At 39.4% G+C, this 26,788-nt stretch overlaps 1 protein-coding gene across 3 annotated transcripts; it reads left to right on the top strand.

The window, feature by feature from the left end:
• Nucleotides 1–26,788, top strand: ccdc142 (coiled-coil domain containing 142). Of its 3 annotated transcripts, none has more exons than XM_076292618.1 (14): nucleotides 1–442; nucleotides 922–1,058; nucleotides 1,364–1,463; nucleotides 2,983–3,044; nucleotides 3,154–3,211; nucleotides 3,310–4,866; nucleotides 10,950–11,036; nucleotides 12,387–12,545; nucleotides 22,530–22,690; nucleotides 22,778–22,897; nucleotides 23,041–23,155; nucleotides 23,253–23,430; nucleotides 24,550–24,761; nucleotides 26,036–26,788. In XM_076292618.1, exons 3-14 carry the CDS (start codon nucleotides 1,373–1,375, stop codon nucleotides 26,278–26,280), a joined length of 3,045 nt encoding a protein of 1,014 aa, XP_076148733.1. In that variant the 5' UTR covers nucleotides 1–442; nucleotides 922–1,058; nucleotides 1,364–1,372; the 3' UTR covers nucleotides 26,281–26,788. The 3 variants fall into 3 exon arrangements, with proteins under 3 accessions (XP_076148733.1, XP_076148731.1, XP_076148732.1); XM_076292616.1 differs by having other exon boundaries at nucleotides 3,310–4,941; XM_076292617.1 differs by lacking the exon at nucleotides 922–1,058 and having other exon boundaries at nucleotides 3,310–4,941.

Genomic DNA, 26,788 nt, shown 5'->3' with positions numbered 1-26,788 from the left:
TCTGTTGCATGGCAGCTTACTACCAAGCTGAAAACCCGTATCCTGTTTAGCTCTAGCGGTTACTGGTTAAGGATTAACGCTTTAAATAGTGTGCTAATATTGGCATGTAAGCAAAGCGCTAAAAAGGTTTGTGCTGTTCAGTACACGGAGATGGAGGTTTAGTGAGCCAGCTAGCTAACGTTAATTAGCTAGCAGCTACCGTTAGCATAACAGTAACCTCTGTGAGATATTAGCTAAGAAGTTTGCATGGCAACCACTCTACTGTACCATTAACGATAACGTACAGTATGTGAGACCCCATTCAGACCTAATGATTGTGATCGGATCTTAGCCACTTCAGAGTTGGTAGGTTAAGTTATTTAGCTAATCGCGTATTTACTTCATAAGAAAACATGGATTTTCTCGTCTATCCTCTACGGTTCCTCTGCGACATCATCTAGCGGTAGGTCTTGAGTGTCTTTTTGTCTTCATCTAAAGCTGTGGTAAACCATATTCACGTGTTAAACCGATGCAGGGCAACATTGCATGTTCACGTAAATATCGATAGAAGCTAGCTACATGACTAACGTTAGCAGCTACTCCGTTAACTCTGGATTTGCTTTTCTGGAATGACGGGGTCCTGTCAGATGATTAGTTAACTTCGACGTTTTGCCTCATAGGCTAAAATCAAAATAACTCATTCAGTATAAAGTTAACAATTCAATTAAGTTACAGCGTTACTGATCTAACGGTATGAGATTCATTTAGAACTGGAGATGATATTTGGCTACAATATGGAGGAAATACTGCACAGTTGTGTGCATAGCGCTTGTGATAGCCTAACTCAAACATTTACAAACATTGTATGTGCAAGGCATAGCTGCTAGTCATTTAGGTTAGTGAAAAGTGTGTTCATTCTTCCTTCCTCGCTTCTTAATCAAGCCCCCCCCCTCGTGAAAATATGAAGGAAATGAAAAAGGAATGCAACGAGGATGGTGGAATCAAGTCCCGATTCTCAATGTTCCTCCTAAGGTCACCTAAGCCCTGAACCATCAAAGACTGAAAACCGACATCAGCTGGTAAGTGATCCCAGAAAGAAACTGCTTTGCAGAATTAGAAATCACTAAAACACACACATTTACATAAACATGCTTAAGGCTTAGCATACACATTTTTAGACGGCTACCTGCAACAAGTCTTGCAATCTTGGAATTCCAATAAATTGCTCTATTTCTCTCCATAGTCCATCCCTACTTTTGAGGGACGTATGTTTTGCAGATTTGCAGTGCTTTTTGTTTGGTGCTTTGTTTTTGCTAATTGTTTTATAGGCCCACCTAATGGTGATGTGGTACATCTTTTTCACACCAATACTTCTTTTTTTCAGGGCTAAAGGATGTCCCTCATTTCTATCACCTTTCAAGAAGGACAGAAGAATGTCGCACAATTGGGCCAGGGTGGCATGGAAGGATTACAAGAGAGTGCAGGTTGTATTTTAGATACTGTAGTTTAGATACTGAAAATCGCATTCCATCACCAAAGAGTATAGAAGTTATTAATGTTTTCCAAGTAATTTCAGTAGAACTGTAATAGGGTATTGTTATTTGATATATCTACTCAATCAAAACAACACCACTGCAATTTGATTGATATGACCTGAAATACCCAATTAAATAGCATGATTTTTTAATGTTTAAAAAAACAAAACAGATATAGCATTTTGGAACCAAACTCTTCAAATATTTAGATATTTTTTGTACATTTCAGGTAACAACATTATTGTCTAGGCAAGATATTTGAGGAAGGGCTTGCTCCAAAGAATCAGTCACAGTTTAGACCACCGTCCTGGACATAGCGAGCACACAGACTAAGCTGCTGACACTTGAGCCAGAGGAACCAGAGCAGTAGTTTCTCATATGGGCCAAGGAGACTGCTGGTCAAATGTCTGGTGCTTCTGTCACCGGTCTGATAATATTTGATCATGGAACTGCGGGCCGATAGAAAAAATAAAAACAATCGTTTCCCCAATCAGGCAATACTTGCTAATTTGGTGTCATCAATGAAACAGAGGGGCAGAAGATAGGAATGACATGTGATTGATGAGCACGAATTTCACGAGACAAATTGGAACAAACTGTTCCGGTAAAATATATTCTTGCCATGCTTAAATGAAAAAATGCACTTTTCCCCTGGCAATTAATTTTTGGATGACTGTAGATAGTTGTATGATATGTATGTATTAAGCCTACAATTTCGTAGACAGTAGGTTACACTATAGGCTATCTTGAGAATAAAACACTTCACAGCTGCTTACCATAACCATCCTCCACAACCATAAGGATCTAATGGAGAACGATCTTTTGTCACCTTTTTGCTTCCTATTGTAAAAAACAACTGTGGTCGGCATCTCTCTGTCAACATTTGATATTAAAATGTAAATTTTGAAGCAATTTGTAACTATTGTAACTATGTGTAGCTTATGCAGCCAGACTGTTGTATGCTAGCCTACCACTCTGCCTTGCCTACCACTCCAGTTGTAAACAAACAGTGAAGTGACATGATGCAGGTGCAAAACCTTAATAGAGGCATAAAATTAAGTGGTGGTGGTGAGCGTTCTTTCATCTGCATGAAAGAAACTGATATTGTTGGTAGGCTGATTTTTTTCAAATATTACATAAACATCAAGATATAATCAATAGACAGATAAATGGCCAAAAATAAATAATCTTTTAGAGGGTCATTTACACTAATTATTCTTCCTGTAAAGATATCTAGATACTGTGTACTAAATAGAAATATTAAGTAAATAGCTGATTACAGAGCCCAGGAACGTTTAACGTAGCTTTAAATACTGAAAATGGTTTGTTTTGAACAGCAGGTTTTATGTGTAAACTGGGTCATGTCTGAAGTAAAGCCTTTTAAAGTAGTCTTTAATTTATAATGAGAATGCTGAATATCAATAAGAGTTTTGTTCAAAGAATGATCCCAATGAATATATTTTTGTAGGACATTTGGAGCCGCATGCTTGTAGCGAAGGTCCAGATGGAAGTGTGTCAGATGATGATTTGGTAAATATTATTGCATCCTTGTTATAGATTAATGTTTCAGACAGTGCTGTTTCAAACCTTCACATAATTTTCTTACAAGTGTCATTGTATTTATTTCATTTTCTTCCAGAAGAGAACAGGAGTATTTCCCGAAATATTGTCTGAAGAACACCTTTCCAGAGATAGTGGTATGTATGTGGATAAACAACAAATAATGCACATTTAAAATGTCATAACTTTCAATACATGACTCATGGTTTAAATAAAATATGTTTATCTTTTACAGCTTCCTGGTGCCAGACATCCCTCACCAAGTCTCTTCAGAGGGCTGAGGCCCTTCTACGCACTCGACTGAACCCCAGCCTTCGCTGGTTGCTACGGCAAAAGGAGGAGGATGGGAGCTGGGACTTTGAGAGTGAGAACACATTTGTAGCATGCCAGAACTTGACCTCCCGTTCTTCTGCTCGCCTTCAAAGCATTGAGCAGACGGTGGTGGACATGAGCACACATTGCCATATTTTGTGGGACCGTGGAAGACGGCTTCAGCCGCGTGGCTGCGTCAAGGGACTGTCATCTACTACCAGTGGTGATGCATACTGTCACTTACAAGCATCTGCTTTTGGCGAACACTATGGGCAGCTGCAGTTGTTACTGGAGGAGCGATCTAAACTAATTTTCATTCATGAGTATTCCCAGCGCTTACGTGTGGCAAATTGCTTTGTGACAAAGCTCTCTGTTCTGCTGGACCATGAGCGGCTATTGTTGGTTAACAGAACACAGAGAGCAAATAAGTCCATTTCGATGTGGAACCTTGGCCTACAAACTTTAAGCCAAGAGCTGAGAGTACATTTGAACCACTGGGATGTACTTTGTGCCAAAGCCCACTCAAATGTGTACTTGAGGAAAATCCTGTTCTGGTGGAAGGAACCCCTTCACACAATGTGTCAAACCTTTCGAATTGTGGGGCTACAGTCATTGTTCCTGATGGAGCAATGTATCTACACTGCGCTGTGTATCCTGGCTACTGAACACCTCATCCATGTACCAAGGGATGCTTTAGAGGACCTGTTAGCCTCTGTACAGATCTTCAACCACACTGTTAAGGATAAGTTCCAGCACAACACAGCAGCTTGGAGAAAACATGTCATTCTACTCTCAGACTGGCCTTACTTAAGTGGTAGTTTGCCTAGAATAGGCCCAGAACCCAGGACTTTTACAGTGTTTCAGCTAATAAAGATCTTGGCTGAACAAAGAGGGCAGATGGCGGCAGGACAACTCTATCTCTGGACTTCTCATCAGAGTGATGTCATCACTTGGTCTGGACTTGCTACAGAAAACAACAGTTTTGATTGGAAACATCCTGAAGAGATTTTATCAGTTCTCTCAAACCACACTTTAGAACATAATTCCACTGGGCCACAGGGTCAACAAGGCAATCTTAACTTGCATCACAACAAGGCCACAAAAGATCTCCAATCTTGCTCTTGCTGCACAGATCTTCCCTTTTGCTCTTTTGTTCACAGAGATTGTGAGTGTATAGAGATTCTGTTTCAGGCTTTAGTATCATCCACTGACTTGCTGTTACCACAGACTCCAAAGCCACCCATGCCTGGTCATCTGGACACCACTGAAACCCTCTTGGAAGATTGTAAAAGACTTGGTGGGAGAGAGCTCCAGCCAGTGTCTATCTGTGAAAAGCAAAAACCAGTTCAGTGGAGAGATTTGATCAAGACAGAATTATGTTTGGAACTTTTCTCCCAGTACAAGGAAATGTTGTGGATGGAATTCAGCAAAGCAGCCATTAGATGTTTCTTTTACAAGGGACATCACAATGTCATTGGAAGTATGAATCAGTGGAGGGATCACATGATGTTTCTTTTAGTCATGTGGCTCACTCATGGTTTCAGAAGTGATTTAGGTATGCATCCATTTGGTCATGGGGTAGTCACTTCGCCAAAGCTGGGAGAATTTGCATGTCACAACAAAATGTTGGTCACAACATGAAAAAAGGTGATTTATTAGATTCTGTTCAGCCAATCTAGAGAAATTGACAAAAATGTTAAACTGTCATCATCTTAACAAAAAGTCAAGAAAATCAGCTGCAAATCCGTAATACATAAATTGAAATTATACATTTAAGATACCAGCAACCAGATTCTTCCCGTCAATCGATTGTCATGAAAAAATTGATGACAACAATCTTCCTCATCTTTAATCTTTTGTTTAATCTAACCAATTGCGCTAATCCAAAGATCAGCATCTCTCAGCGCAGTTCCTCCATATGACCAACAAACGGAGAACACTAGATCTGTTCAAATAAAATAAAGGTGTCCAAATTAATTAAAATGATCCACTTCCAACCCACTTCCTGAACAAAGTCATATTTGGGTAGTTTTACAATCAGAAATAGCATTTACGCACCTCTAAATTGCACGTAAGCATCTCTAAATTGCGTTTATCCACCTTTATATAGCCTGCCATTTTTAAGCCATTCTTAATTAAAGGTGCTCTAAGCGATGTTACACGGTTTCTAAGCTAAAACATTTTCTTTTCAAATATACAGTAGCAAACATCTCCTCACCATCCACTAACTGCCTGTTGCCCGAATACACTGTAGACAGCCCAGGCTCCAAAAACAGCCTTGTGCAGCCTAGACCATGAAACAAACTTTTCCAGGCATTCACCGACGAGATGCACGTTCAGGAGAGTTTCAGTTGCATGGGAGGAGGGAAGGGGAGGGAGGGGCGAGCTAGCTCTCTGTTTTATTTGAACGTCAACAGAAGTGATGTTGTCCAACATTGCCTTTAAGCTTATGTCGCTTTACGATCGATTGTCGATCGTGAAGCGACATAAGCTACAGTTGTCTATAGTTTCATATTGTTCATATTGTTAATTTCATATTTTTGAACCTGCACAACATGTAGTTTTAGTGTGCTGCATTATGGTATAGACTGTCAGTGACAAATCCTCTTGCGGCAGCCAGCAGGAAGAAGCAAAGATTGGTCTGTCACTATGGTCTGTCACTATATTACACCACGTCATCTAAGCGAGTTTAAATAATGAGCGTATTTTTAAAATGGATATGCCCCGATTTCTGAATCGTCAACATGGCATCCCTCCTGATGCTGCTAGCAAACGGCCTTGACTACAAGCCCAAAGTGAGTGACCCAGAAAAAACAGTGCTAAACTTACGTTTTTAGGTTTATTTGGTGCACGGTAGATTCATGCCACTGGCACGGTGTTGACGTTATTAGGTTAACCCTTTTAGGCACGAAGTTGCAAGTCACCTCTACCTTTTCCCATATGCCTGTGCTACAAGTAAAATTCAGAATGTAATGTCAAATAGATAACTGGTTGTTATTTCATGCAAGAATTTTATTATCGCCATCTGCAAATTTGAACTATTCTGCTGATACTACTGGCAGATTAATTTAGGGTTTCAGTGGAAGCATACTAGAATGAAACCTACTTTAATTTAAAATGTCATGTCAAGTCAGTTTATTTGTATAGCTCATTTCATATGGCATACATAGACACAATAGGCCCTATTATGACCGTCTAAAGTGCATCATCACTCGTCAAAAGCTTATTAAAATTTAGTAGGATGTCCAGTCCACATTGGGAGTGTTTTCTATCGAGATGACTGGCATCATATGTTATGGGTCATCCTAAAGTTAGGAACGTTTATTTAGGATTTTGGTGACTTACTGTAAGACATTTCTGTTATACACCTTTCCTATCTGAAGTTAGGAAAACACTGACTTTGGAGCGGCTGTTCTGTAATAACTTTCTAAACTAGTTACCATAGTTACCAAACAGATAAGGATTTGCGAGTTTCTCCATACGATACATCGTCTACCCATTCTGTAGGGGTGAATAGCCTTGGATAGCGAAGTACAATATTGCAATCTGACCTCCTAATGGCATTTGTCATTTTCCTCCCAAGTTAGCCTCTCTATCCTCTTCTGCCGTGTTATCCCAATGAAGCTAACTAGACGTAGCTAGCCGACCGGAAGTTTAAAGACAACGTGGAATTAAAAAAAAATGGGCGGGGCTGAATAAGGTGCATATGCAGTAAGTTACTTTCACTATTGACTGACAATGGGTTACCATCGAAAACATAGGCTGGAAAAAAGCAACACTTACTCTAATATTGTTCAAATGACTCAATAAAACAACATTTATCCTGCAGAGGAGAGGAGTTGCTTATATCTCGTGACATTGCGTCTTCAGCTGTGCTCCATACGTGTCTCTCGCCTCTCCCCTAATCACGTTTAACCGTCATTACCAATTTGCAAATGATAGTGAATAACTACTCATCATGAGATGTACAGTATTTCGTAATATCTTTATTCGAATTATGTTTCCCATTGCAATCGTGCAATCTGTAATGTTTTGCATGGACGTGCGCTGGTGTGCGTTCATGGATGATAGAAGGATGGTGCGTTGTGCTCCTGCCAATATCACTGTTGACAATGCGCTCTTAAAATAACATAAACAACTCGCCATAGACGTCTGACCAGGTGTACAATAGCGATTTTTAGACAATGCGCCAGGCCACTCCCTAAGTTGTTAATTGCCACACACCTGGGCGCATTGTTTAAAAAATAAACGTGCAAAATAAGGAATTAAAATTTGTGCGGGGTGGAAAACGAGTTTTACGCCATGTGCCAGAGTGCAAAATACAGCCCAATGTACTTTGAGTGGAGAGTTGTCATTAAATTATCTGAAATAAACAAACACACTTAGCAAAACAAAAAGAAAAGACAAAAAAAGAAAAGACAAAAACAAAAAGGAAAGTTAATAAACAAAAATAATAAATAAAAATAATAATAAAATGGAGTGTTTTAAAACTAGAGACCAGGGGCCTATTGCACAAAAGCAGAATTAAGACATCCGGGATAAGTTACTGAGCTACGCTCAATGAATCCACAACACGAGCGTACAGGCTTAATTGGTTGCACAACGAGCAAGCCAGGATGAGCAGACACGGATCCATCAAGCCAGGTGAAACCTATCCCGGATAAGTGCGCGCTCACGCCTCCCTCAAATAGACCCCGCCACCGATCACAGATTTACTGATTCACCATGGCAACAAGAGCGGCTTCATTGCTTCTTCTACGGTGTGAAGTAGGTAGCGATAGCCTTTTCACAACAGCAACAAACAGCAACACCTCTGTTTAGGAGAATATTGCAACTAGTGCCGCGACCACACGCGCGAAATGGTTAGGCACTCCTGTGACGTCACATTGTCGCATGACAGGTCGGGAATGGCGAGTATGTAAAAGTTATTTAATGATCACAAACGTTTAAATAATGACAGTGGGTCTAGGTATATGTGATAACAATGTGTAGTGGGCAGTGGGAAAATTATTGGTTTCCGTTTGTGGTGACTGCTGACTGAGATAAGGGATGAGATTAAATAGATCCTGGAATTTAGCCTGGTCTGGAGCAGGCTAGCTCCACAGAATAAATCGCCATGGTAACTTATACCATAACATATCCTGCTGCCCCCTATCCCGTGTTTGTGCCCCAGGGGCCTGTTGCACAAAACTAGGATAAGGGATTAAGCCGGGATATCTTGGTTATCCTGGCTCAATTTATCCGTGATCCGGTTGCACAAAAGCGGGATAGGGGGCAGCAGGATATGTTATGGTATAAGTCACCATGGCGATTTATTCTGTAGCTCCAGACCAGGCTATGTTCCAGGATCTATTTAATCTCATCCCTTAGCTCAGTCAGCAGTCACCACAAACGGAAACCAATAGTTATTCCACTGCCCACTACACATTGTTATCACATATAACTAGACCCACTGTCATTATTTAAACGTTTGTAATCATTAATTAACTTAAACATATCGCCATTCCTGACCTGTCATGCGACAATGTGACGTCACGGGAGCGCCGTAACCATTTCACACGTGGTGATCGTGACACTAGTTGCAATATTCTCGCAATGAAGCCGCTTTAGTTGCCATAGTGAATCAGTGAATTGTGATCTGTGGCGGCGTCTATTTGAGGGAGCCGTGAGCGTGCACTTATCCAGGATAGGTTTCACCTGGCTTGATGAATCCGTGTCTGCTCATCCTGGCTTGGTCTTTGTGCAACCAATTAAGCCTGTACGCTCTTGTTTTGGATTCATTGAGTGCAGCTTAGTTTATCAAAAACTGACTAAATGGGTGATCCTATCCGATGAACAATGTTACATAGTGTGATATCAAGCGTTCCCGTGATGCGTTGGCAATGATAGAGACTTTATTCTCCATATTATAAAATCACTGTAGCATCAACATACGATTGAAGCTTTTATTTAAGGTAAAATAACTGCAGGAATTGAAAAATATGTATCGATATTGGCATCAACAATTAGCCAAAATGAGTTATGAGAATATTGGCATATTGAATATCTACAGAAATCCAATATTGTGCATCCCTATAGCCTAGTTAACCAGTTTCACTTAAATGCTGTTAACACAAGGGGCAATAACAAACAGTGCAAATATTACATACAAATATTTAACTCTTTCCCGACAGGGCCAAAACAGGCCAAAAATGACTCCTTTGATATTTCATTCTGCTGTGGGTGACCTAAGCATATCTCAAAGAAACCATCCATTTTCTCTTGAAGCCAGATAGTTAGGCTACACAAATATATGTTTGACATGACAATTATGTATTATTTATATATACTAATTAGCATAAATTAGCATACCATTTGCATATATTTCGGGCACATTTTTTGAGTTTGTGAAGCTCCTCAGCTTCAACACAGCATGTTATAAAAAAAGTGAAATAGCAGAAAGTTGCATTTACCTGTTGGCTAAATAAATACCAAGTTTGGTAGCAATTGGGTGAAAGGAACACTAAATAACTAATTTTGAAATTATGTATACAGACGAGCCTAAATAACCATTATATAGTTTTATTATCAATTAGTTGCAATATCACATTTGTATCAAAAAAAATAACTTACAATTTCATCTCATACATATTATTTTGGTTAATAATCATGTTTTTTTTTTTGTCAATGTGTAATAATCATCAACAGTTTAGACTGTTAAAACAGATGAACAGTTAAAATGACCCAACAGAGTCAGTGTTGCTGAAAATGACCCAACAGATTCAGATACCTCCCACACGGAGTTACACTACAGATTTGGCCCCTACCCTCTCACACCACACAGTTTCATATCACTAGACAACATGGGCATATGTACTTTTAAAAACAGCTGAACAGTATGTCATTACTACCACTGAACCTCGGTCGATTGTCATTACTCGCCATGTTGAAATATCGCGATTGGCGCTTGACAACCAATCACAAAATATAAAATCTAACCAATAGCAAAAATACAACACATATCCAAGGAAAACCTATTTATTTGATTGGCTTAGACACTCATTGACATACAAAGACGTTTTCACGGGGTTTCAGTGAAGAAAAATGATACTTTTATTAATTTCCGTCATCAGTACGTACGTACTGATTTCTCTATGGGCTGTCGGGAAAGAGTTAACCTTATACTGATGGCGAAAAAGTACATCAGAAGAATTATCAATGACAAGTTGCCATGAAACATTTAATATTCCTTTAATAGATGAAGATACCAAACAACAACAAACAAAACAAATGCAAATAGCAAATAATGATATGTCAAGAATGTTTAATAAAGGGCTTACCTGGAATGTGAAACCAACCCTTTCTAGGTTGTTTTAGAGTGTAATATCATGGAGACAGATATCATAAATTAATGAATGTATTCATGAAACCCACTCACTATATCTTGGTATGAACTTACAACATAAGACACATTTCGTTGTGACATGCCCTATTGGACTTTTGCAATTTGGCTTAGGTTGTACTACCACAGTGTATATATTATCTGTTTAACTGAGCCTTGTTTATTTATTTATTTATTTTTAGAATTCATTCCAGTTGAATGTGTAGAGGTTTTGAAGGGGCTGTGTTCGCAGATTTTGTATAACACTGCCTGCATGCGATGGGATGAAGGTAAGTAAAGTTTTTGACTCAGACAAAACAAATCTTGTGACCTAATTTACTGTACTCTTTCTCAACAGCTGTTTAGTAGCACAAAATTAGTAAGTCAATGATGGTTTGTAAGAAAGAGCACTAAGACATAAGAGATTACCATTGGGCTTATGCAGAAAAAAGTAGGCTTGTAAAGAATTTCTTTTGGTAAATGTTGGTTCTTATTTGATGGATAAAAATATGGTGTTCCTGAAGATGCTTCATTTTCTGGGTGATTCCAAACTTGAATGGTAGCATATTATCACCATCCTAAAACAATGGTATAAGTCATTCTTTTCAGGTTTCAGGAAAACACAAAAAAAGTTAAAATTGAATGATTGATGATTTAGAAAAAACAATAATAATAATAATTGTTATGCCATTATTTTTGGAAGGTGACGATATTTTGAATATTTATTTGGAAATTGCCTTAAACACATTTCAAGATGGCCAAGGTACCTACAACCTACTTATACAGTGGCAAGAAAAAGTATGTGAAACAAGTATGCTAAAGTTGACTAAAAAGACGAATAAAAAAAATCATCTTTTGTAAATTGATCTTAATGCCTTAAAGAGAAACTATGCAGTATTGGTAATTTCTTCGCTGTTTTCTCGGTTTTTGCTTCTTTTTCCCTGGTTCTGTCATGACGAATGTCTGAGAAACTCCATCGCTACCTTGTTCTAGCCAGTGCCTGGCGTGTATGTGTGTTTAGATGCAGTAAAGCAATTTGTTACACTCGTTATACTTCCTGACACTGAGACTGGCGGCAAAGTTGCAAGGGTGGTTTTTTCGCTCACAGGCGCTAGGGGGAAGCGAGACGGCCACCATTCAACCCGAAAAGTCATATAACCATTCCAATGACTCCGAAGCTGTTAAGTTATGGTAAATTAACCTAAAAAACCTGCATATTAAGCTAAAAAAAATCCTGAATAGTTCGCCTTTAATTAAAATCCTAAAAAAATTCAAATCTGCCTGCCTCTATGGGAATTTAACATAGGGGTTCATATACTTATGCCTCCTCTATTTAAAGAAAAACATTTATTGATTTACGATACATTATTCATTCACAAAGAAAATTGGTGTCCTTAAAGGTTAGATTTTTCCTAAAATTTTTTTATTCAACTTCAGCATCACATACTTTGTCTTGCCACTGTATTACTCATATCTAAGTACTAAGGTGTCAATCACGCCTTCAAGCGGCTCTTTAGGTACAAAGCTGTATGACGAGTATGTGTGGTAGTTCGTTCTGAAACCTAGTTCCAATGAAATCAGTAAGTGAAAAAATCTTGACAGTGCTGACACCAAGGAAATCCCATTGTTATGTGTTTCAGTAATATGTGATGCATTGGGGTATAGTCTGAAGGACAAGTGTCTTCCTGGGGCTATGGCGAGGACCACCATGGTGAGAACAGCCACCACAGAGCGACTGGTCCAGCTCTTTAACCCCCTTTTCATGATGCTACAACACTTGAAAAACAGGCTACAAGCAGGTAACTCCATCCGGTCATGTGAATTTTATTTGGAAATGTATTATCACATGCCACTTGTCGTTATGTATTTTGACTCAAAGTATTCTGTTTATGTTATCCTAAATAGGACTGGTGTCTTGTGTGCTAAAAATCTAAATCTGTTTTGGAATAAGCTACAACTTAACCCAGTGCCTCCCGAACAACCCTGGTGTGTGACTGGCCTTTAGAACTTTTTTGGCTTTATTCCCTTTGTGTGTAAGTAGGGTTGGGCACCGAAACACGGTTCTAATATGGCACCGGTGCCGACACAAACGACAACATGGATTTCGGTGCCTCATTTCGGTGCTTTTTTAAAAAAAAAAATTATACGAGGCATCACTGCATGTCATGCGCCATCTCTAACGTCTTGCTCTGATAGCAACACATCCAGATACAGTTACCTAACATATGATAAACACTGGATGTATAAACCAGGGGGGTGCACCACTTAGGCGAGTGGACAGTGTTTGACAGCTTGCGTGAGCCCAAGTAGCTTACTTTAAAGCGATATCGCGAGCTCGTGTCAAAATCTAGCAGTGGGCCTAACTACACACAAGCAAAAGGCTATGAAATAACATCAACAGTAGGCTAGCCTATACGTTACACAATATCCTTGCTAATGCGCTAACTGACATTTATTTGAAATGTTATCAGCAAAGTTGTAAGGGGAAAACTTTCACGGTGTGAATGGCATGATATTAATCTTTCATGTGCATGAGGCCCATAGCATCACAATGAATATGAAGATCATGTTAAAAGTTAGCTGGCAAACACATAAATATGTAGGTTACATACCTGATGTCACTGAGCTGTCAAAGAGACTACGAAACCATCTCTGTACGTTATCGCTAATTAAACTCAGCTGACTGGTGTTAGCGCATAGCCATAGTTGCTGTTAAAATGCCTACTAGGCTAGCGCTGGGAATGTAAACACTTAAACACAGACATGTAGCCTAACATGTTCAAAACTACTGCGTGTTATGGGTTAAGACATGCCATTTCTTGAAGCATTTGGGAACACACTGAATTAACTGGAAAGTAGAGTCCCTGTTAGATTAGCTTGCTTGCAAATGCCGTTGTCCATGACCTGGCAGTTTTATGGCAAGCGGTTTTAACATACCTTATGGCAAACCGCCTACACTGGGTAAACTTGAAAACAGAGCTTACCATTGTGTGTGCATGCATGGCAAGCTGTTTTAACATTTAAATGTATTATTCGTTGGAGCAATGAGATATTGATAGTAAATTGAATATAACAGTTCAATTTCATGTTCAAATATGTCTCATCAATAAAAAAAAAAAAGCAATTCATGCTTTAGACCATTTTAATTTAAAACATTTTAAAAACAAAGTACCGGTTCAGGCACCATTTCGGCACCGTTTTAAAAGTATTGATTTAGCACTGGTATCGGATAAAACCCAAACGATAACCAACCCTATGTGTAAGGGTGTGTGGATGCAGCGATGCAGCGAATGTAATTTGTAGCCTATACACTGTAGCTACAGCGACTGTAATTTGTAGCATTGAGGCTGAATATCTTTTCATCCAAGCTATTTGTAACTAACAATGTATAAAAATTGCTCACCATTTTTCATGATCTGCTAGGCTATTATCTCTTTGTCGAATTCTCATTGGAAACATATACGAGAGACTGTGCAGCGCAATTAACAGGCTGCTATTCACTTGTCATTTTGGACGTGAGCTAAAGTTGGACATAGCAACAGTTACTAGGTGGGGTGGGCCTACCACTGAATGACTGACAGTTCAAGAGGATCTTTGCAATAACTTTAGATCAGAATTTATTCTGAAAATATATTATAATTAGTGCTGTCAAACGATTAAAAAATTTAATCGCGATTAATCGCTAAATTCCTATAGTTAATCACGATTAATCACATATTTTATCATAGGGTTAAAATTCTATTATTTCTGAACTTTCCAGGAGTCCATATTAACAATAAAGCAATTATTGTGTATCTTGATTGGGATTCAAATGAAAGCAAAGCAAGTTACTTTATTAACTGAACTTTAAGATATAGGTCTATTTGATTATTTCAAATCAAATTTCAAAAGATGTGCAGCAGACCTGAGGCAACACAATATATTCTTCAGAAATCTAGCTGATATAAACTGAAATAAATGCTACCGCAGAAGTGCGTGCACAAAATGTAGGCCTACACACATTATAAAGGGCATAACAAACAGAAAATATTATATTCATACTATATTAATTATCTTTGAGTTCCGTTGAAAATAAGGACGTTTTCAACATGAGTGCATTGCCATTTTATAGGCCCACAGTCTATGGTGCACCGTCACTTGCCAAACACATCAGCGCCGAAGTTTTTAACAGGCAAACACTGGATGAACAATGGATTTTATGGAGCAGCGTCTGAATCGTTATTTACACGGCGGCAAAGTGCAATGCTGGTGTGCGGAGTTGTATTGAAAAGAATGGAATCTAATGTAAATAAATGTCGAAAGCAGAGTGCATCGCAAATAGTAGCAGCCAAAAAGGAATGTTAACAGATAACAGAACAAGTGACGGTGAAAGAATCTTTGGCGGCTACCCAGTGCTACCCAAAAACTGTTTATTACAATACTGAATCGGAGGAAAACGCAATAGGATCTTTCCAAATGACTGATGTTTTCATGGTTAACGTTACCAAAGAAGGAAAGCAATCTTGCAACTAGCATAATGTCGCCTGCCCCCGAACTCCATCATACGTTTTCTGTTTGTAATGCCAATCATGTTGATTTGATGGCCACCATGGCTGCCCTAACGTTAGTAGTTAAAGCGAATCATTTTTCAATAGTGCCATTTAGTTGATGGAGATAATTATTCTGGCGACTATACCGAAGTTCCTAGCACACACTTACTTTACAGTTTTGCTTCTACGTCAAATATTTGGTGCCATGTCTTAACACACCAATAGATAGCGTTAAAGTATCGCCATGCAAGACTAGACAACAGCATGCTAGTCATGGTGGCAACTGGCAAGATTTAAGATTGATACTGTTAAACAAAACTTACCGCGATATGTTTGTTCGGAACAAAATCCTTTCGGTTGATGTTCACAATCCACTTCTGACAAACAGCTTGGTCTTCGGCTCGCCCTGGGAATCTGTGTAGTGCTTATGTATGGTGTTACACAGGGGCAGGCTGTGTAATAACGGCGGGGGAACTTATATATTTTTGTTCCATATCTGTATTTTCCCACTGCTGTTGTAACAGCCGAACACACAACAGGTTCTTCCCGACATCGTAAGACAATAAACAAAGGGGGGAAAAGACGATTTGTTCAACTCCACAGGTAGCTATCAGCTATCACAAACGTTAGCGCCGACGTGCCTAACCCGCAGTAATGGCACTGCCCCCGCCGGATTCGTCTCAGCGCATGCGCAGTCTTGATCTCGATCTATGTTTCTTTTCTCAACAAGTAATGCCTGTGAATGCGGCGATGACGTATTTTGACAGTTGAGTCACTTGTGCGAAGTCGTACTCGTACCAAAGAAAGCCTAACTGTAAAGTTTGATTTCGTACTTGTAATTTTGAATTCATATTTTTTTCCCATCCGTATTCTGATGGATAAAATACACACAATATATTTTATGCACGACTGGACTCATTCGAGAATTCACAAATAATTATTTTATGCACAACTACAGACAAATACGCACGTGTATCAAATCTATGGATACGAATATTTTGACAGCTATCCCACTCCATACACACAGATAACTCTTACACCAACCTTATTTTGTGCCTTTTATTCACGTTTGTTTCCAGATTTAGTAAGTATAAGTCCTTTTCGCTCCCCACTTCAATGCAGCATAGGTTTCCATTATATCAGTCATCTTTTCCCTAATAGGGGGCAGCACATTCTATTCGTCAGTGCGTATTGTTTAGTTTCCGGTCTAGCTAAATCTAGTGTGGTGTTGTAGTTGTTCTAACATTAGTAGTTGTTGCAACAGCATGTGAAAAAACTACAAAGTTTGTTTAACCAAAAAGAACGTTAATCTTGCGTTAAAAAAATTGACGCCGTTAAAATAGGTTTACGTTATCGCCGTTAATAACGCGTTCAACTGACAGCACTAATTATAATATTTATATTTCAGAAAAAATGTGAAACAAAATCACCAAACTAGAGAATATCTAATAAGGGGAGAACCGCCACTCTCTGGAAAATTCCAGTTTCTGAACTGGTTGCAGTTCCCCTTTTGGTTCCACGTGTGGGCGCTCACGAATAAGTGCAGAATGAATGGAGGTCTATGGAGCTGTACCACTCAAAATCCACTTTTCTCGGGATATAATTTTTTGTGTAGAAATTTGAATGTTGCAGTCAAAAGAGGGGGCAGAGAAAATTCACACCGCTAAGTATATATTTTTTACTTATTTGTTCTAAAAAGCCTTTCAAATGTGTCAATGACGTCATTCGTTAGCAGAAAGCTAGTGTGTTGTAGGCAACAACGACCCAACCTGTACGAAATCGAAAGGACGTAAGTACTTGTTCATTCAACTTTTGACCTATAATCTATATTGAGCTTGCAGAAACCACAATCAAATCTTCGAATTTTCAACAACAACCAGGTGGAAGAGACAAATTTAGCTGTCTAGCTCTATAGACCCCCATTGTTTTTGCACTTATTCATGATCGCCCCTAGCGGAACTGCAACAGATTGCAGGTACAATGGAGTTAATAGGGAGTGAACCGGGTCTCAGTAAACAGGCTCTGACCACACCAATTGACCGATCGCATGCCCCGCCCGTCGAATGCAGATGAGCCTATGGTATTTCAGTAGCTCCGTGCAGGCAGACACATCCGTCAACTTCAGCTTACAGCTCCATAAAAATGCATTGGGAGCCCTGATTTTTGTCTGGTTTTATGGTTTTTTTTAAAAGGACGGCCAAACGACATGTATGGGATTAACGCAACACCGACACACAGAATCATTTTCTGTAATTATGTTAAATTAAATTCTTTCCTCCCAGCTCTCCCCTATTTTAAGCAAAAGGTCAACTTACTCCTTAGCAAACCATAACGAAACAGTGCTCCACCACATCTGTAGATTAAGCCACACAGCCGAGACAATGTAAGTAAGATAAACAACGATGTTTATTGTTCTAAGCATTGTATAATATCATTGTCACTTGGAGGACACTAATAACTAACGTTAGCATAGTTAGCTAACTGCTGCTAATGTGCTAGCAGAGACGGTTGATAAAGCGATCTAAAGGATCTTTGGTGCTAGCATCGTCACGTCAAAAAGCATGGGGCTGTGCACAGTGTAAGATTTATTCACCATATATTAATAAAGTTGAAGTGGCTCTGCAATGTAGGCTATGTTTCTGTTTAGGGACTGTTCGTTATTTATAAACGGGGCCACCGGAGGGATTTTGAGTGCTTCAATCAAAAGTTGCATGACCCTCCCCTGCCTGCAAGAAAATTTTCAACGACCCTCCAGCAGTTTTTTCAAAAAAGACATGACCCTCCCCGGCCAATTGTCGATACCTTCCGCCCACGCTTCTAAGCGCTATGAAAACACATAGACTTAGGCTACTGTTCGAAAATCAACCTCTGCTTTCTGATCTTACACATCACACTTGACTTCACCAAGTTGGTGGCCATTTCAGTAGATTTACTCACTAACATTGTTGTGGAAACACAATAAGCATGGAAACTAAATGCACACTTCCTGCAACTGCATTAGCCTACTTGAAATAAGTTACTCCTCTAGTAAGTATTCCTAGGCTTCCTCAGTCATTGTAAAGCTGCCGAAGCTGAACATTATCCAAAACTCAATTTCTCAGACGAGCGTCAATTTGGGAGCTTGCTACACTCCTTCTCAAATGACTTGAAAAGGCCGTTTGCACAATTTCACAAATAATCACAGGGACCGAAAAATACCTAACATGCCAACTTTTTCCGGGTTTATCATTTTAACTTTTCCCCGCTGTCTTGCCGTTTTAATATTTTCCCGTAGAATATCCCATATTACTGTAATTCTCTCATAACATTAGTCCTGCATTCTGGCCTGTCTCTGTGTTGTCCTGTTGTTACCCCTTGCCCTTCCAGTGAAACAGAGTATTCAAATCATCGTTTTGCTTGCTTGAATGCGAACTCAGAGTGATGTTAACCTAGGCCTATTTAAGTTAACGACGTGGTTGTCGTGAGAGCAAGATTCATTGGCGCTTGCAGTGTTTGGCCGTAGGCTATGTCTGCGTGCGCACCTGCCAGGCTACTCAGCTACGAGTAGACAAAGAATTCCCCCTGTATATTCACTCCAAGTTGGCCTACCATAAATTACCAACTCTACACTGTAGACCATAAACTGGCTATTTATATGACCAATGTATTTGTTCAACTTTATGAAGCAGAATTACGCACTGCTACTTGGAACGTAACACATTTTTGTTGGCAGTAGAGAGAATGACAGCGATTAACAAATTGCACTTGTTGTTGGTTACCAATAAATAGGGCCTACTATATATTTTATTACTAACAACAAAAACAGAAAGGATGGAGACAGCAAAGCTAGAGATGGGCAGGAACAAGGTCAATTGGTAGAAAATGCTTGTCAAAACGTTAGGAGCTGGATGTGTGGATGAATGAAGCACAAGTATGCTTTATGTTAAGCATGCACACTGTTTAAAATTAGGCTACACGGTAAACTACAAGTAAACCAAATAAAAGTTAAATTTAGCTTTTTTAGGGCTGGATAAAGTTTACCAAATGGATATAGGCTGGCGTAAATAAAGTAGGCTACTTTGTTGCTCCAACCCTTCCAACGTTAATGGGGACGAATGTTGACATTTTCCGTATTTTGCGTGAGAAACCCGGGAAATCTCCCTTATTTTCATTGTTCAATGTTGACAGAGCTATGGAACGAAAGAGAACGTTATATGGCGACAGAAATCAACAATCAAACAAGCCACTTTGATTTATTTGCTGTTTTCATTAATACAAAAGATGGGTGACCCCCCCCCCCCCCCTCCTAGAAAAAAAAAAGTTAGGTGACCCTCCCCTCAACAAAGAATAAAAAGACATGACCCTCCCCTATTTTCCTCCGGTGGCCCCGTTTATAAATAACAAACAGTCCCTTATTTGCAGTACCCTGTTCCTTACATCAGGGGTCCCCAACCTTTTATGTACCATGGACCGGTTTGATTCCCATTTTTTTTCACGGACCGGTGGGGGAGGGGGGTTCGGGGGTTCCATGTTCCGTGTTGTGCATGCATTACTTGAAAAGAACTAGCTCCAGTTATGTATGAACAGTGAAGGTAACGAACTCTTAAAAATGTGTAAAACGTGAACTTGAAGAAGTGAAAATTGAACAATATGAACTATGAAAATTGAACAACTTGAAGCTACATCTATCATGTGTGAACATGCTTAACAAAATATGGTAACAAAACATGGGAACTAAACGTGCATTACGAATATAATCAGTGGGAGCCCTATGCTTGTTTCCCTGCAACAAGAAGGTTCCATCTGGGGGTGATGGAAGACAGTGACACCCTCAGTGTGTTTGAAATGTCCAGTCGATTGCGCAATTTGGTCTTAGTTGCAGTCATTGCCGAAAACCTGGCCTCGCATAGATACGTGGTGGGAAATGGTAGCAACGTTTTCAGCGCTTTTACGGCTATCTCGGGATATTCTGCTTTGGTTTTCATCCAAAAACCCGCCAGAGAGGTTTCCTCATAGCCTACACACTCTTAAGACCACCGTCATTTGCAATTTCGATCAACTGCTCTTCCTCCTGCGCTGACAACTTAGGACTATTCGGGATATTGACAAATGGGTTGCGGACCCACTCATTGGTTTGCCGTGGATCTTTGGAGGATGGGAAGTAACGCTCATTTGTCAATTCATTTGAAAGCGCAACAAGGTGATCGCGCACCAGCTGTGAGAGAAAGGGCCCTGCCTCAGTCTCTCCCAAAACCCCCACTACTGTTTGGAACATATAAAATACACCCCGATCCACTCGTCGTACCCACAAATCAAGCTTGGCTTTAAATGCAGCGACTTTATCTGCCAGTTTAAAGACAGTCGTCATTCTCCCCTGCAGTGACAGGTTGAGGTCATTAAGCAACCCGAGTATGTCACACAGGTAAGCGAGTTGACACCCAGCCCTCATCACTTAAATATGCAGCAACAGTGACTTTTTTTTTGTAAGAAATCTCTGCAGCGGCTCTCGCAACTCAAACACTCTGGCCAGTGACCTGCTAAAGATGCTTGTTTTTGTTGCTCATTCTAGCAGTTTAGCTAACTTTGTGTGACACACCTGTTCGCCAAGAACTGATCAAGTGAAGTGAGCTGACCTGAGGCTGCGCAGCGCTGAAGGCTATAAGTGTTGAAGGCGGAACAGACAGACGTAAGAAAATAGACCTTGCAAAATGCAAACATGCGTGCAATCAAACAACTGCATATAGGCCTATGCCATGTAAAAACGTGAATTATTGCGAATTAAATTGAGTTTAGTTTGCATGCATTTTTTTTTTTAAACTCATGTCATAGGTATACGGCCCGGTTAGGAAGCGGCCCGGTGGTTGGGCACCGCTGCCTTACATGACATGACCCAGTGTCCTTGTAACATGCATGCAAGTCTATCTAGTACATAGTCTATTCTATCTATTCTATTCTAGTCTATTCTGGTACATAAATGAACTGAGTCCCTTTTGTTTTGGTCCTCTTTCTGGTCCCCTTTTAGTGGACTGAGTTTGGTTCTTTTAAAAGGGACTATATGTGAAACGAGACTGTTCACATGCCTTTCTTAACCAATATGGACATTTAATCTGGAAAGGCAAGTTATTCAACTAGCACACAGAATAGGGTCCCGATTTAACAAAAGCCTGTTGGGACGCTAAAATGTCCCAACCACGATTGAAGTGAGGTTTTATTATAACCTGATCATTAACTAAAGCGCCCTGCGTATGATTTCGATAATGTGTGTGTGTGCGTGTGTCAGTCAATCGTAACAGTCTGCATAATCTTTGTAGCCAACCTTACAGAGTATCTCTGTAAACATTGCCGCAATACCTCGTCATATCTGCCACGTTTTAATGGTTAGGACAATGCTGAAGAGTAAGTCATCATTCTCAAAATAACCTATGGCTGCGAGTTTTGTTTTCAAATGTTTTCATGCATGTCTGGATAACAGGTGAGGAATGTTTAGGAGACAGACTATGCACGCGTGTTTTAGGCAAAGTGCAGGCCCTAATCTCTGACTGAAAGTGCACAGAACTTGTGCATTTACATAACAATATTTAATACATTTTCCCAGGGGTGACTCTAACTTTTGGGCTTAAGTACAAAAACATGTCTGAACTGTCGCAAGTTCACCAAGCTCCCGATCTCATTCCACAAACCTAGAGCGCCCTCTCACGGCTGTAGACGGTAATGTTTACTCCTTGGTTCATGTCAGTCAGTATGCAGTATTAACATTTATATACATTTTGATTATAAGTCGCACCTGACTATAAGTCGCAGGGCCAGCCAAACTATGAAAAATAGTGTGATTTATAGTCTGGAAAATACGGTACTGCCTGCATGGTTTAGGCTGTATTATATCAGTCTTTGCGGTAAATAAAAGAAAAAGGAAATGTTGTCATATTACACATATTTACATTATTTGTGGGTTGGCAAGGTAACTGACTATGACGATGCATTTGTTATTTGCATTTTTTCATCTCTTTTCTGCATAAACTGTTCCTGGTATCAACAAATGCAAATGTTCACATTAGCTGGAGTTTCGTGTTTGAAACCATTTTGGCACGGGTGTTTTAATGTATATCACTAATATGGGTTTTTTATCTGCTCAAAACTGGTTTAGGTGGGAGAAAGTTGTTATGTACTGTATTGTGTGTTTTATGTTTGCTTGTTAGATTTATTATTTAGTAATAACTGTGAACTAATGATGAACACATTAATTAATTAGTCACTGTCTTTTCTTTCCTTGAAAAGGTAATGGTGGCAGAGTGGCTCAGCTACAGATCCTTGGTGCACTTTATAGATCTGTTGCCACTGTGCAATCAACAACTCTCTGGGTCATGAGCAAGGCATACCAGTTTCTGTCTTCCTGGTACATCAACAAGTTCCTTCTCATCACCCAAGGAGACCTTGTGGTAGGAAGGATTGTTTCAGTTCCCTGACAAAAAAGATACCGTTCTAGATTGTAACAGAGTGTAACTAAACTTTCATTTTATTGGCAGGTTCTACAGGCTTCATTGAAAAGACATGTACAGGAAGTAGAGGATTTAAATGGCAAAGGAGGCCATCTTGTCATTGCACCATTGACAGCACAGTTTACTAGAGGAGTAGCAGACCTACAGGTAAGCTTAAGGAAATATGCAATGTATCTAGTGATCAACATTTTATAGTTTGTTATAGATACAAGGCATTAACTAAATGTTGACTTTATAACAAAGTAGTAATGCAATTGTCCCCCTTTTTTAATCATGTTGGCTATATTCAGGCTTTTTCTGACAGGATTCTGAGGATTTTTTCCATGGATTGTAAGAGGATGTCAATTGAGATTTTTGAACAAACAATGCCATCAGCAAAACACTGGAGGGTCAATTACAAAACAGGTCATTCATTTCAACTCGTGTAGGAAGTTCTGCATTTTTATTGAATAGAAAGTAAAGTTGCATCATACTCATTTAGAATATTTACCAAATCTCTTAGAATTACCCAGCAGCCCTAGCGAGTATGCCACATCTGCAGCCCAGAGTGTAATTGGCCAGGTGCTTGAGGGAGTGCAACCTTTGCCTGAGGAGGCGCGGGTCGCAGCTTTGACTGAAGCCATGACTGTATTCATGGAGGCTTGGATGGAGCACATTCTCAAGCAGAAGATCAAGTTCAGGTAGGGATGTGTTATTGCCTCTGCCATAACCTTCGGAGGATGTGTTTTGCTTCCTATCTGTTCCTTGTATGCACAGCGCCCTACACCATTATTGGCGCACTTGGTAAAGTTGAGTAATAGAAATGAAAAACAACGTTTGGTAAATATCTTTACTTACAGTGGTAATTTTAATCGCCTCAACATTTTCCCATTTTGAAGGAGAAATCCGCACACATCTGTGTTTTTCCTCCCAACGGAGATCCTTATGGATTTTTTTGCCTCTTTTCCTATCTTTCTCAATGTGTGTAAATAAAATAATCATGGGTCATTGCCCAGGCAAGTAGTTTGTCATAATTCCAGATGTTTCAAATACATGTGCGTATTTTCAGATGAGTAAGCATGGTATTTGTCATTTCCAGACTTACGAAGGTCAGCACACCTTCCCCTTATTTGAATTGTGTGTTCTTGTCCGAGCACGTTTGACCCCAGTTTGACTAGTGAGATCGCTCTGTACTGTGGCCAGGCACGCTGAACCATACCTGGGACTGCTTGAAGAGATGTACTCTAGGGCTGCACAATTATTGCAATTGCAATCGCAACATGAACCAATGCAATTACCCCAAAATAGTAGTAAGTAGTAAATAGTAGCAAAAGCTACAAATAATCGCACACATTTTGTCACATTTCTGACCTTTATATTCATTTCATCCTCTTTGACTATGCCACTTCTTGCTAACCGATCGGGTTCACAAATTAAAGAGACTTTTGGAATATTGAACTGAATCAATTCATTGACATTAAAAAAATCGTATCGCAAATCGCAATTATTTCCCCCTAATCGTGCAGCCCCAGTGTATTGGTTCAGTATGGTTCAGCCCTAGTGTATTGGCTACTGTATGGTTCAGTTGAATTCACAAGCTGTCCCAGACTTAGGTGCTACTTTTAGGTCTAAAATGCGTCGTGAATTATTCTTAGTCAAAAAAATTAGGAGTGACACACCCATTATTTTTAGGAATTGCTCCTAAATTCTTCAGTTAGGAGCTACTTTTAGCCTTAAAATTTGTTGTGAATACGGGACCAGATTTACTATACCTTTTTAAAACCACTCATTCACTAATCTCTCTGTCCTATCCTTCTCAGCATCCAGGGAGCCCTGCAGCTTAAGCAAGATTTTGACCTGATCCGAGACCTGATCCAGTCGGAGGAATATAGCTTATCAGAGGAGCTGCACCAGAGGTTGTTGTCTCTGCGTGTCTTTCAGCAAGTAGACAGTGCTATTATGTGTCTGCTGCAGCAGCCCATGGCAAAGCCCTACATGCCTTCACAAGCCTGGGAGCCCTTTCGACATTGCTGTGAGTCTTCAACATAACCTATAAGACATCTAAATATATATATATGCATATATGCATTTATAATTTTCTTACATGGTACCAAATTAGTGCCAAATTTCTAGAATTTATCTAGAAATTCTGCCCAAGAATTGTCATATTCCCTTTAGTAAGAGAAACATTCTGTTCAAGTGAACAAAAATATTGAAATTCTTTAAATTGAAACAAAACTTTATCCCAGAAATATGTGTATTTAGTATATTTGTAAACAATGTTGTTGAGCGAAAAGTTGTAAATGTATGCATATTTTGGCAAAGGGAAAAATGTTGCAGCTGGGTCAGGTCTCCCTGCACTCTGCTGTGGCAGTGCTCTCAAATGGGAGGTCTGGTAATGCTCCTATTAAGGCTACAATAGGACTGGAATCTCTGATTCATCTTAATCCTTCAGGGCTGAGAAATACATATGAATGGACATTACAGCATTGCTAAAACATCACTTTTACGGGTGGCTCAAGACCTATAATATTCACAATATATATTTCAAATTATTCAGCCGAAATTATTTTACACCAGCCCACCATCTATTCACCCCTCACAGAGGGCAGCACTGTTAGTATTGGTCTGAGCAGGTTATGAGTTCCGTATTTGCTACCTATACTGCCATCCTGTGTATAAATAGTGTAACTGGTAACACTGATCTCATCAAAAAAAAAAAAAATAATTTGTAGGAGGCTTAGAACCGTTCCTTTCAGGGACTATGAATGTGCCAGACAGCAGTGATATATTTACACCATGTGATACAAAGTAAAAAAAAAACAATTTGAAAAAGATGGTAGGCAAAATATCTAAGCAGCATGTGGTAGAGTAGAGATTATGTAGTGTTTCATTGTTCATCAAACAAAATTCTGACATTAAGTTCCCCTCTTTTTCTTTTTGCTCACTCCAAATGGTGAGGTGTTCAAAGGATTTATGTCCCTGATTTTATAAATTTCACCTTTGGGGGAAACCAAAAAATCCATTATAGCTTACATTTTCATTAGTAATGTTGAGGTTTTGCTCACTTGCTACTGTTTTTGTTACATGTTACGGTTCACCTCATGGACTTTAATACTGTGTCAACCTAGGTCTGATGTAGGCTACATCAAGTGTATTTGCGTTCATAACATGACCAGTAGCCTAATTTATCTAGTAAAAAAAACTAAAAAAAAACTGATTGATTGACTGATTAATTGCATTAGATTTATTGTGAAAATAATCAGGATTTTTCTTTCTTGACATTGTCCTTTGTTCCAACTCTAGGCCCCAGAATTACACAAGTGGATCAAGCTGCTGGTAGTCTCAACAACTTGGATAGCATGGATGTTCAAGCAGCTTGCCAGAGCTCACTGACCCATGCCCAGGCTTCTCTTACCCCAGAGCTGGTTTCTGCATTGCCTGACTCTTATCTTCCTCTGGCTCAGCAAGAGTGGCTAGATCTGCGCATTCATAATAGTTCCCGTTGGAAGCTTCCTGGCTTGCACTGTTTAACCAGGTCGGAGCCATGAAATGACAATGCATGAGCAGCTCATTTACTCTCTGCAGCCCTCATTACAGTTGGCCCTGTGCCTTATCTCAGTGTTGTGCTCAAGGAGGAAGTACTGCTACATAGGAAAATGGCAAAACTATGAAAGACTCTGCCACAAGTGCCTGACTGTAAAATGAAAAACAGTGTACATTCTGGTTGGTAGTCATAATAGGTAGTCAGAGTCTTCTGTCTTTATAGGAAATACCTTATTGGTTTATTTCTTTCACAGTTATTCTAAATCTTACATCAAAAACCTCTTTGGTGCTTATTTTAACATCAATTGATGTTTATATACATAATGCTTAATCAAGTCATCATTTATCATTTTTATAAACCCCTATGAAAAATTAAGTAAAATTGCCATTTGACACCAATGTAACTTATTTTTTATGAGATTGAAGTCCATGAAGTACTTACTGTTTTGTATTTCTACATGTTGTTTTTGCATTCATTTTCACATAAACAACACATAAATAATTATATCTAAA

The sequence above is a fragment of the Alosa pseudoharengus genome, unplaced genomic scaffold (assembly GCF_046254945.1).
Source record: "Alosa pseudoharengus isolate Yale_2024_CS ecotype anadromous, Long Island Sound unplaced genomic scaffold, YU_APseudo_1.1 YU_APseudo_1.1_scf_19, whole genome shotgun sequence".
Taxonomy (NCBI): Eukaryota; Metazoa; Chordata; class Actinopteri; order Clupeiformes; family Clupeidae; genus Alosa; species Alosa pseudoharengus.
This window is presented reverse-complemented; position numbering and strand designations above follow the sequence as displayed.